Source organism: Pleurodeles waltl, chromosome 5 (assembly GCF_031143425.1).
Source record: "Pleurodeles waltl isolate 20211129_DDA chromosome 5, aPleWal1.hap1.20221129, whole genome shotgun sequence".
NCBI lineage: Eukaryota > Metazoa > Chordata > Amphibia > Caudata > Salamandridae > Pleurodeles > Pleurodeles waltl.
In genome coordinates, this window is record NC_090444.1 from 1662658313 (window position 1) to 1662671810 (window position 13498).

The 13498-nt window shown below is 41.5% G+C and overlaps 1 protein-coding gene across 1 annotated transcript in view; it reads right to left on the reverse strand.

Annotated features, from left to right (window-relative positions):
* MATN3 (matrilin 3) overlaps window positions 1-13498 on the reverse strand; it is a 169378-nt gene that overhangs the window by 67122 nt on the left and 88758 nt on the right. Inside the window, exon 2 of the mRNA XM_069235988.1 lies at window positions 9709-10278. Within this exon, the coding sequence (XP_069092089.1) occupies window positions 9709-10278 (570 nt within the window). The remainder of the gene's footprint in view (window positions 1-9708; window positions 10279-13498) is intronic.

The window sequence follows — 13498 nt, forward strand, 5'->3', positions numbered from 1 at the left end:
TTGTCCCGAGTCTCAGAATACACCGTGCCCTCAGTAAAGGGTTGTAATTCCCTTGCCCAGTTTCTTTCAGACAGAGTGGCAAGGATTCATGGCTCTTTTTCTCTAGAGTATAGAGAAACTGCATGCCTGAATTCATGGTTTAAATCTAGAACAGATATTGGAGTGCTGCAGCATTTCAGACCTATTGAGTGAGAGGAGATGTCTGCCTTGCTTAGGTCTGTCAAGTTGGGTTTGCCACTTGATCCAGTGTCGCCCTCTATTTTAGAAAGAGGAGTGGAATCTGTGTTGCCTTTGGTTCATGAGCTTTTGAATAGTTCTCTGGCGGTGAGCCAGGTGCTGAAGAAATGGAAACAAGAAATGGTACTTCCTCTGCTCAGAAAGCCGTTGTTGGATCCTACCAATCCGGAAAACTACTGACCTGTCTCATTGCTACCATTGCTGGCTAAAGTCACAGAGAAACATGTGAACCGTCAACTTTCATAGTTTATTGAGAAGAACAGTCTTCTTCACAGGACACAGTCAGGGTTTTGCCCGTCCTATAGTACAGACTCAGCCGTGCTGTTAGCCCCGGAATCCGTATGTCAAATCTTGGATGCAGTAGGCACTGCCACTCTCCTGATTCTATATCTCAATGTGGCGTACAACACCATATCGCACAAGCTGCTTATTGAGCAGCTGTGGAGATGTGGGGTCGGCCATATGGTGGCCTTCCAGGCGTGTCAAAATCCATACTATTCCAAAATGTTTAATCTACAGCAGGGTGTACCTCAGGGCTCCTCCCTGAAGCCGACATTATTTAACATTTATATGCTCCCACTGGCTAGGATTATTTAACGTCATGGGTTCACAGTAATCACCTATGTGGATGATACTCAGCTGATCATCACCCTTTCCCAGGATGGTGCCACTATGGCTATTCCACTAAGATCGTGTTTTAAGGTTGATGGATGGACAATGCAAAATTGCTTAAAATTCAACACAGGAAAGACAGAGGTCTTAATCTTGGGAAAACATCCTAATTTTTGGTTGGCCTCTTGGTGGTCACAAACGTTTGGCCCTTTACCCATTCCCAAGCCCAAGGTTAAAATCCTGGGCATCTGTTTCGATCAGAAGATGTCTTTTGACAGCCAAATTACAGCGTTGGCTGGGAAATGTTTTGGAATCCTTAAGACCCTGAAAAATATCTTGGACTTGATCACAGAGACTGCAACAAAAGCGGTAGTCCAGGGCCTAATTATCTCAGTGTTGGACTATTGCAGTGTGTTGTATCTGGGAGTGTCCCAGTCACGTATGATGCAAATTCAACCAATGCAGAACACAGCAGCTCGTCTGGTACTCAATCTCCCAAACGCATTTCCATGGGATCTTCACTTGCCAAGCTACACTGGCTTCCTGTGATGCAGAGGATCTCATTCAAGGCTTTGGGCTACTGGTACAAAGCATTGCCAAACAGTGGCTCATGGTACAGCCTTTCATCCAACATTGTACTCCTCTGAGGCGTCGTAGATCCTCGGGGGCTAGCAAGGTTTGCATCCTAAAAGTCAGAAGACTGCGCCTTGGTGGAAGCTCCTTTCGTTATCTGGCTTTCAAGCTTTGGAATTCACTGTCTCTTTCTGTCTCGCAGGCCCCCTCGGAGCTCATTTTGAGAAATAAAATAAAAACAAGACTGTTCAGACAGAACTGATCTGTTTTTTTCTGCGAGAACGCAACACATGGGCTTCTGGTCCATAGCGCTAGGACACTTTGTTTCGAGTAGCTATGTGCTTTATAAGTGTTATTACTATTATTATTATTATTATTATTATTATTATTATTATTATTATTATTACCCCTTGCAAAATACGAAAATACACATGGAAACATTATCAAAATAACTAGAAATCTAGGAAGGTACAGAGAAGATGTCCCCTCAAGAGAGAGCAAAGGTAGGGCTGGACAGGAGGTGTCAGAGAGTGGAAGAGTGCCAATGTCTGTGGTAAAGAAGTGGTAAAATAAAATTAGTAGAAAGGATGGCACAAGTAACAATGAATGTTATCATACATGTATTTGCACAAGAATGGTAACATTCCTACGCTAATAGCATGCATTTACGTTATTCCTCAACAACACTTAGCCACATATATTGCCATCAAAAAGTACCCGACATACCATTGGCTCCCTTTTCATTAGTGTATCTGAGCACACATAGCCCTGCCAAGACCATTAACGTCAATTCACCAAAAGGCAAGGGGCAGCGGAAGTGACATCACATGCCACTTGACTTCTACTTCCACTCACACATGCATGCACATACACACACATTCACACATACACAACTCTCCCTCACATACACATTGTCAAAGCAAGCATCCACACAGCATACATTTAAAAGCATTTTTTACTTACCTCGGCTGCCAGGGAGTGTCTAATTGTAATCCTTTTTTTATTACACTAATAGTGAATATTATAATATTATTCACTATTAGTGGCAAAAAAACAAGAAAAGGGGTGCACCAACATATACTCATAAGGGCTAGCACTGTGTTCCTGGCACTGATTTTGCCACCTCTGGGGCCGGGGGGGGGGGGTGGCAAAAGCAGTGCCAGTGGCAGCAAGGGGCAAGCTAGGGGTCCCTGGCGACACCTAAATGACGTCCATGGCCAAGACGTGCCGAGTGATGTAGGGAACAAAATGAGCAGTGCAAAATAATCAAGAGATAAATATGTAATTTTGAACAAATGGCATTCTGAAAATAGTAATGATGTATTAACTACTTAGTGAAAAATCGCGTGTGTGTGTGTGCGCGTGCGTGCATCTGTGTGCATAGGAGAAATAGTAATACAAAATAAGCCTAGACCTCCAGGGGAGGCTGCAAACATGGGAGACATTCCCTGGAATAAAGACTCACATGTTATAATATGTCATGTTATGTTATTTTCTATTTGCATAGCGCCAACTACCATCGTTGTGACATCGCTGTGCTTTCTCGAATGGGGCTCGTTTAAGTGTACAGTGGAAGAAAATGCTCAGAAAAACAATGTAAGTGCCATCATGTGCCCTGATTAAGGGCTAGGCTGGACTAAGAGGGGATCTGGATGTATGGAAAAGAGGTTGGGATTGTTGAAGTTTTTTTTGACTAATAGACACCTGTCTTTGCATTAATGACATCTGCTTTGGATTGCTTTAAAGAGATCTCAGGCCTTCATTACCAATGGTTCAGTGTTTCGGCTGCTATTTATAGGATGTTACAAAATCCGACTCAGCTGGATAATTATCAGGTACCAGCAACAAAATTAATCAGTGAAAAACTGCAGGACTGTGGTGTTAGGCACCAAACTCTTAATTACGATATGTGCAGTAACATGATTTACTGCACATATCCCAGTTACCAGGCCAGTCATAATGAGTGCCTTAGTTTGAGAAAAGGTTCCAGAAAGGAAAAAGCACTGTCCAAGCAGGATACAAGGCCATTGAGTCACCATGAGGGTCTCTCCCACTCAGTTCTTCTGAACTCGGAACAAAATTCTCTCTTGCAGGAACTGGTCATAGTTGGAGTCCAATGAGATCTCAACATCTGCTGACAGAGTCAACAAATGTTTGTGATGAGGATCTTTCAACATTCTGAGGATTTGTAGAGATGGGACCTACAAAGTAGAAGACCAAGTCCAACTGTGAGTTCCACAAATCAACGAGAAGGAATCTTACTGTTGTTTTGCTCAGCATGCTATATTGTCTTGAAACAGTTAATAGTGCAGTGGGTATCCACTTGGCTTGGCTCCATAAGTTACTGTGAGTTGTACTCAGACATTGAAAATTATTAAACTTTATCGATTCCATAGTGGTGTGCAAAATGTAAAGTACAATCGTGAATGCGGGCAAAGTTTCCAAGCATTACTCAAGTTTGTCCAAAATCACATTTAGCTTCACAAGGCTTTGAGTCCCTGCAGCTGGATGTCCTGACAAAAAACATAATGGCAGGGCTTGACAGATGGCAGGAATAGGCTCCCACGTGGGAAGAATTTTTTCTGCTACCATTCAAGGCTGTGCTTAGCCCAGAGTGCTAAATGGTAATTGCTACAAAAGGTGTCCGGATGGTACATTGGATACCCTTGGTGTGGACATTTTAGGTCCCTTTCTGGATCTCAAGGATAATGTAAAATATGTAATTGCTCTTGTTGACTTTTTTTGCCAAATGGTCAGAAGTAGAAGTACTTTGTAAAATCGATTCTCAATCTGTCATCTAATTTTGAAAGAGGATTTTCATAGAAAAGGCATCCCTAACAGGGGGGGCTTCTCCATATGGGCATAGGAGCGTCGAACACCTGCCAGCAGCAGAAGCTGCAAATCTTTCACCACGAAGGAATAATACTAGGTTTATTATTCCTTTGTGGTGAAAGGGGCAGGGCATAGGGGATGACAGCCTTGGAGGGGAGTGCACAGAACACTCCCCTCAGAGAGCATGTGTGTTTGGCCGGTCGTCTCAGGCTTGCCAAACACACATGCGCTCTAGGCTCTCTCCAGGCCAGCAACAAAGTTGCCGGGCTGGAGAAAGCCTACACAGGCTCCCAGTCTGCCTGGTAGCACCCTGGCTGGGCGCTCCCAGCCAATCCTGAGCGTCAGGATTGGCGTAGGGGAGGCTGGGAGCCTGTTACTGCAGGGACCATGAGGGAAAGAGGAGCAGTGCGTTGCGGCTGTGAAAACAGATGAGGTACGTTTTTTTTCTTTGTTTCTATATTTTTTTACTAGTGAATGTCCCGGTCCCCCCCATTCCCCGTGCGCCACACCCACCCTTTTAAATAGGAGCGAGCCGCGACTGATCCCTAAATCTTTGCTCAGTGTTAATGGACCTCAATTTGTATCAGAGGTCATGTAAAATGTCCTACTTAGCAATATATTTAAGCATACCTCAGTACATCACTGTGTTGGTAATGGTGCAGTAGAATGCTTTAACTGGGTGATAATGGGAAGTGTGCAAATGGCTATTAGCAGTGACAAGAACTGGGAGAAGGAACTGAGTAAGTTGATTTGGGCATATTGTATTGCCCTCACACTACCTGGACACAGTCTTTTTAGAGTGATGAGAGGTAGAGAATCTTGCATCAAGGACAATATTGTGTGGATGTATGGAGTTCGCCAGACAGCATGGTCTACTTTTGAGACATAAAATATAAAAGAGGCACAATAAATTTATAAGGAAAATTAGGATGGAAGATATGGTGTCAAAGATGTTGTTCTTGAACAAGGTGATTGGGTGCTTGTCAGTAATTGCAACCAAGAAGGTTGACAGCAAGTTTAGTAAACCTTTTCAAGTAATTACAATCTATTTGACTTCGGCTAAATTGAGCGATAGAAAGGTTTGGCACTTCAGTAGATTACCTAATTGTAATAAAGTACTGTTAAAGGAGGAATATGTGCCCCAAATGCAGTTCTGGATAACTCTTTGTAACGGGGTTGAGAGAAATTATGAGGTGGTTTGTGTGTGGGGATCTTCCGGGAAATAATCTGAGAGAGATTAACCAGTTGGAAAGTATCAGTGAGGCTAGTAGAGAGTATGTCCCTTCCAGTCATCAACAAGGAAAATTTACCAAATCCTGTAAGGATGTTGTCCTGCCAACAAAGCTTCAAAAGTTCATTATAGGGTAATTTTATTCATGTACTAATTTTACATTTTGTCTTTTGTTGTAGAAGAGTTATTTACTGCACTCATTTTATTTATCCATATTGTGGTTTATTGTGGTGTACTTTCAACAGTATGTGAATGGATGTAATGTTAAATGGGGAAACTGTGGTGTTCACCTCTACTAGTGTCCCCGTTCATGCATTCCAGGAAGCTGGTTCTAGTGTGTTGATGAGATGGAAGGAAATGAAACCGCTACTCAGTGTTGCAATGCTAGGAGCACATGGAATTCATCCCTCTTTTTTTAGAAAAAATGGCAGGAAGTTACTGCAGAATCCGTGTCACCATCTTGGATAGGGAAAAGCCATTGACTAACGTTGTATGGTGGCCATCTTGGAATAGGGACTTTAAATCTTCCCAGAATGCTTAATACTGGGAGAAGAACTGGAAAAAGCAGCAAAATGGAGACAAGGTTTATGCTCCAGTGGCCTGAACCCCGTGGAGAGGAGCGTCTTAGGACAACAGTGTACTGGCCTGGTGTCCCCAGGGACTGCCAAAGACGCCGGAATCAGACTCAGAGAAAGGAACCGGGTGGGACGTTAGCAAGTGCACCACATTTATTGGCACTCAAAATATCAATCTCAGAATGATGAAAAGCTGAGTTGGCTATAACATCATTAAAAGTCTTAAAATGCAGAATAAATGTATGTCCTGATTTCCCCCCAGGCAGAGTGGTATTTCAGGAATGTATACAACTCCCAATCAGAATCACTCCAGTGTTTTTACACTTGGTACTACCAGGTGAGGGAGTTGAAATGGCAACTTTTAAAATGAAGAGCAGGTCTGGAAGCACAAGTACATCACAGGTCATAGCCGACCCCTCCTATGATGCAAGGGAGCATGAAAGACTCCGCCATGACTGCAACCAACCTCCAATGCACCAGATGCCCTCTATGCCTTCTAATATCTTTCCCTTAGCAACCTACCCACCCCAATTTGCCACCCTGGAGTAGGAAGGGGCCTTTATGCATTCGATGCACAGTGTTGTCATAAAGTATGTAATTGAACATGTTATTAGGGATGTTATCAATGCAGTCATTGAAAATGTTATGAATAATTCAAAATGTGAGGTTATAAGCAGTGCATGGTGAGAGAGTAAGTTATAGCTGCTTTTGGGCATGAGTTAAAGGTACTTCAGATAACTATAAGTTGTAAATTTCAGAGCTTTTCTGTTTAAAATGGATTTTTTGACTGACATATTCACCTAATAATAACATCACTTTAACCTATGTTTTTCCAACTAATTTCTATGTTGTGTTAAAAATACACATTAACATATATATATATATATATATATATATATATATATATAAATACATTATTACCATACCTAACCAGAACACCACCTTAACCTTTATTTTTTTCAATGGATTTTGTTTTTAAATGCCAATTTTAAAGTGAACTATTACTAACAAACTAAACTGCACGTAGTAGACCCTTTGCTCTGTATTGAGGCTTGAATCTGTGGAGGGAATAAGCTGTAGTAGAAGAGCTCTGTAGCCTTTCTGTAGTGTGTTTTAGTTATGCCACATTTTCCTGTTAAAAGCCATCTTAAACAAGATGGATGCTGTCTCTGTCTCTCACTCCTGTTTCCCACCCTGCATGTTATCATCACTCCACAGGCTTCGCAGAGCACAGTCCAATCAACATGTAATGGTTTATTTCCACCATTATGAGTACATTGGTTTTGATGAACTCTTCCTGCTCCCTAGGACATGTAACAGTCTGAAGCCCCTTCCATTGTGACTTCACTAGTCTATTCAGCAATTGAAAGTCCTATTGTTAAATGTTTCTTATTTGTTAGAACATCTCTGGATGGCATTAGCATAGAAGGTGGTGAATAATAATATGCAGAATTGGGATGGTGCTTATGTATTAAGGTAATGATGGGTATTTTAGTTGTGGTCCAATTTGCTAAAGAATAGATACTTTCAATCATGCCATTATGATTTAGCAGTTTCTCTTATTTCCTTTGCAAGAATCGTGTATAAAAACCATTGCTTTTAGGGGTGAGCTAGAGATTATTGAGCTTGCTTTGATGCCACTAGGGATGCTATCCTATTTGTTCTGATTTTGCTGCTCATTAGGGACTTAGAATGGCTTTCTGATTTTGCCTCCTCTGCATTTCTCTGCATTTGAGAGCCTTCAGGGCATTGATTCTGTACCGCTTATTTCTGAATTTTGTAATAAAACACTTTAACTTTACATTGATCCAGAACTCAAACTCAATTACTGAGTGCTCCCCCACCACTTTAATCTGGAACTGTCTTTAATCTGTTTATTGTTGTTTGGGAAGGTGCGGTGGCATGCAAGATCAGTCTGTGGGAGAGCCATATGAGGTACATTTTCAGGGAATTCACATTTTGGGATGTTCAGATTTGGGGCCCAAGAGACTCCACGCACAGTCTGCACACTGAGCACAGAACGTGCATAGGAGGAGCTTGCTCACCTCATGGGGCTTAGGCCTCTGAAGGGTGCTCTACCCATTGTACCCACTGAGTGCAGACTGTGTGTAGGAGGGGCTTGCCCACGTAATGGGGTTCCATATTGTATTGAGCGTCCACTCTTTATAAAGAGCCCAAAACAGTGCTTCAATTTTTAATTTTTTGGGGTCTCTCCTGGTCCTGTGGAACCATGACGACATTTCATTTTTAAATTTTGGCCCTCGGCAAGGGATAGAGGATCAGGGGATACCTATACTGCCTCCTTATGACTTAAAAAAAAATAATCTGGACTTTGAGATCAAGTATCGGAGTCCTATGATGGCGGCTCCAACATTTTTCTTTATGAGACCACTGCCAATCAGGTCCTTTGGTCCCGATAGACAAACCAATCAAATTTCTCTCTTTTTTGCCTTTTGTCCTGCAGGACTCCTGCAAAAACAGATATCTATAAATTATGAACAATTGAATAATGAATAATTCCTCAAAAATGGATGAACATGTTTACACCAGATCGCAGAAGGACGCTTTCTGGGTGAAGATTTAGCTTTCTGCCACATTTGGTGTAATTCTGTTCAGCTGTTTTGGCTATAGCATTGTCTGAGGTTCCTATGGAAAACTGCCGGGGGAAAATGCGTTTTAGGACGCCACCCCCTTTTCAAGGCCCTCGCTTGACTAATCACCCTGAAAATATGTCAACAGTCCTTGTTTGCAGTTGAAGAGAAATGCCTGTACTCCGAGGCTCAGGGCTTATATCTTTGGTTTGGGCCTTTAACAACAGTTTAATCCTCAGCAGAGAGCTACAAGGCTATATTGTTGTTAGTTGGAGGCAGGGCAAATACCTTGCTCTTCCTTGATGTAGAGAAAGAGAAAATACACTTTGCAGTCAGCTAGACCTATGCTACTCATAAACCAGGTATGCAGGTATTTCAGAGTTTTTTTTAATCCCTTTCTAAATTAAAAAATGTTTTTACAAACAATAACCAATTTCAAATTCAAAAGAAATTCTGGTACAGTTTCTTAAATGAAATACCACACGTCATTGTGGAATAACCATAACCATCTAGATTATTTTCAACTCCTGTTACTATCTGTTCCTTACACACTACCTCCCCACCCAACAACACACATTACAATTCACAGTGGGGGATGTAAAAGGAAACCTACCAAGCATTATGAAAAGAGGTGATAGATGAACTGCTGTCTGCTTGTTTTATTTCAGTCACTTTTAACTTGTTGTGTAATTTTGTAGGCATTGCCTTAAACTGCAAGTTTTGTAGGAAGTTAACATGTTCTATGATTTCCCAAAATTTGATCTCTATTTTGCTTTTTTTACAATATTAATTGTATTGTAGTGCAGAGAGTGGTAGAGATTTGGTGGAGTTTACATACCTGAATGTGGGTAACTAATCAGAAGGGTATCAAGGGTGCTAATGCAAACAAAAGAAATTACCTCTCTCTTCCCACAGTTGGGTAGTAAAAAACTGGTATTACTGGAGTGCAGTAGGACGCTCATATCCCTGAGGGCTTGTGATCAAACACATGCTGCACTAATGAAAGCTTTGTCCTATCACTCAAACTAGAGAACAGATCTGAAACCAATGACCTTACCACAAAGAGTCTGCCTGAACTTTGATGTCAATTTTTTTATTACTCCATAGGTTTCAACGTAGAAGACATGATCATCCAGAGGCTCACTGGCCATCAATTTCAAAGACTGCATATCCGCACGGTCGACTCCAATTGCATACATTTCAATACCAGCAGCTCGGGCTCGTGCAGCAACTTCATTCACCCTGTCCTGGGGCCTGCCATCCGTCACAATGATGGTCACCTTAGGAATGTTCATGGATGCAGGCCGTGAGCCGGACTCCTCTGTAAAAGCCTTGTCAATGGCTGTCTGAATGGCCAGTCCTGTCATGGTGCCTGTAGCCAGTGGTTTGATCTTTAAAATGGCATGTTTCATGGCTGATTTGTTGAAATAGGTTTTGAGAAAAAACTCAGTCTTGACTGTGCTGGCATAGTTTACCACTGCCACCCTTGTGGCTTGCTCACTGATATCCATGGTATGGATCATATCTGAGAGGAATATTTTGACTTTCTCAAACTCCTGTGGACGGACACTGCGAGAACTGTCGATGATGAACACCAGATCCAAAGGGCGGCTTTTACAGGCAGTCTCTATAAGGAGAGTTAATACAGAATGATAGTTACAGAGGAGAAAGAAGATTGCATATTTTGTTTATGTATTTTTATTAAACTTGCATAAACCTCAAAACTACGAATTGCAGTTAGATCTGCAATAACACACCCTTAAGAGCTAACTATCAAGCACTTTACATTACATTACGCACCTTACAACACCAAATACATTCAACTAAAGCACTAGCCTACTCCCTTTTACTCCTGGCTACCAATACATTCTAGTAGCCGCCTATAAAACTTTACATTCTACCCACCTTCCCACTAGCTCTCCCTACATAGGGTTACAATTAATAATTAATATTCTCTGGAGTTTTCTTAAAGTCCTCAGATTTGGCTTGGTCAGATATGTTCTTTCATTCATTTCAAGTAGAGTCCGGGAACTCAAGCCATACTTTGTATGTCTGAACTGTTGTCCCTCTGGCTTTGTCCTCTTCAAAATCTGTTGTTTTGGCCAAACCCAGAAGATCATGTGGTGTTGTCACTTCTCAGAGGGGATTTCTTATGCAGACACAGGAAAAATGAATATATCCTTGATATTTTGTCATCAGTTTTATAGAGGATGATGCTCAGCATGCATCTTTTGAGATTGTTTACATTTGTACAACCTGCAATGGAAGATAACTGAGTAATCTGTGACCTTCAACCACCAAAAACTCTGGTATATAAGTAAATTTCCATATTTAGTGAACAGAATGGGCCTTTATATAGTTGCATCTGTAAAAAATTGGATTATTATTTGGGGTGGGTGACTGCCCACCTCAAGAAATCATCACAACTCTTGTCAGGAAGATCCCTCAAAGTCACTTAATTAACCTGAGCTTAACCCACTGGGAACCATGGCACAGAGCAGGCGGGCTTAACTTACTTAAAGTAATTATTCATTACCAAAACATCAATAAATATAAAATGCCAAACAAAAAAGAAATCCAAACCTAATTAAATAAAAATTTATAAAATGACACCAAAATAACAAAAATACAGTCATGAGAACTGCTGGTATGATTTTTTAATTTAAAGTAGAAATAGTGCCAGAAAGCACAAAGCGCCAATGATAGTCTATGGAATCAGTAGACTAGCAGGATTTGAGGCTGACCACGATGGAGTGTGGGGGTGGGAGGGGTGATATACCAACCAGTTTCATCCCGGTCAAAAGATTTATCTTCTAACTTAGCCTTTTAAGTCCTAACTTCGCAGGGGTTCTGGAGCAGCTCCTCTGGGCCACTTCTAATGCTTCCTGGAACCTCAGGGGCAGCACTCACTCCAGCAGAGACCACCAACAAGGTCCAGTCCAGTCAACATCTTCCTGGTCAGGTGGGCACTCCAGGAAAAAGCAAAAAAGCATCTTACAGCTTGTTGTGCCCCTGTAACCACACGGACCCTTGGTGTCCACCTCTTTATCCTGAATACAAGGGGGAGCAGGTCCAATCCTTCATGGCTCCTTTCAGGTCAAAGACAGCAGATTCACTCCTCTTCTGATTTTCAGTAGGTGCCACATGTATGCCTAATGGCACCATCTAGTGGGTGGGGGTATCACCTGAGCACTCCCTAACAATGGAGTAAAAGTTCCCGGGGGTAACCCTTCCCACTTTTTCAATAGTTCCTGTCTAACATATTGCAAACAGACCCCAAATGCTAGTGTTAGGGCATTTACAAGATGGCAAACGTTTTCAACCACACTCCAGTGAGTGTTGTGGGTATGTAGGTAAGTGCACTATGCTAATTACTGGTACCCTCCCACATCTAACAGTAAAATCCAGCTTGAAGCAGGCACTTTACTGAGAACAAGCCCAGAGGCAGATGTCTGAAAGGAGAAAAGCAAGGTCCTTCAGGTCCAGGGGAAAGAATACACACAAATGGTGCTGGTCTTCTGTTCTCTCCTTTTCAAGTGCACTAAAGTGTTACATGTAGATCAACAGACCTATCAGGCAGGATTTTACAGTATGGTGTCAATAGAATGTCTATTGCCCTCCACCCTGCAAATTCTAGGGTGCTCAGATGGGTCATCTCTGCCTTTTCCGGTCAGCCTATTGTGTGCTCCTGGTACACATTTAACACATTTTTCACACCTCTTTCTGGGCTGATCAAAGGCTGGGAGTAGCAGGAGACTTAATGCTAATTATCCTCCAGCAACTTCAGGCAAGAAAAACATTACTAAAGTTACCATTCCCTAATATTTATTAAAAATCCAACTTCATCATTGAATTGGATTTTAATGACTGTTAAAAATAGCTGTTAAATTATTTTTTAGCTGATCCCATTCCTAAGGTACAGTATTGCTATTTAAATTTTTGCTTTGATTTTCTGCTTATGACAACTAGGCCTGCTACAGTGAAAATTGCTTGTAGGGCCTTGTCACTGTAGAGACATAGCAATATTAATTTTCTGTATGTCCCACTTTCAAATACCATGCACACTATTTTACTAGAGGTGACTTACTAACATTTTAAAGGGAAGTCTTTATCTGTCAAAAGGGGTTATTTTGACAGATTGCACTGCAGGTTTTACACTGCAGCTGTCAGTCTGTAGCCATGTTTGCTCTCCCAATGTGGTGGGTGGCACAATAGGTGCCTTAGTCCACTAATGGCATTAAACTTTCAGGCCCAAGGTGCACTTTCTACACCATATACTTGGGATTTACAAGAAAGTTGAATATGCTAATCTGGAGTAAGCCAAATTAACCAGGTTTAAAGGGGGTCACAGGCACTTTACTCCTGGCTAGCAAAGGTAAAATGCTCAGAATTTTAAAACCAGCAAAAATAGGGTCCGGCAAAAGGTGAAAAATCTGGGGTGCTCATTCAGAAAAGGTGGATTTCGTAGAGTATCTGAGGCAGCTCATGTTTTTTTCTAGAAAAAGACATATACGAAAAGTGTACATAACATATCTTAAACAAAGGAGAACATGTTCACAATTGTTGAGGAAAACGTGAAAGATTTGCTCTCATACATTTACTCCATCTTTTGCAGCAAATGTCTGACTTTTAATGAATCCTGAAAGTATTCCAAGGCAGGTCGCACTAATAATAACTGTACATTCCCTTATGCATCACTTAATTTAAAATGAGTATTTGTCCATGGTTCAAAAATATTTTCTCCTCTGTCAATTTTTGGGGTGGCTTCTATCCAATTTCACCCTAGAAGGGCACTTTCTTCTGCCCTTGTTAAGTATAAATATCCGTTTATTTCAGGGAGGGAAACC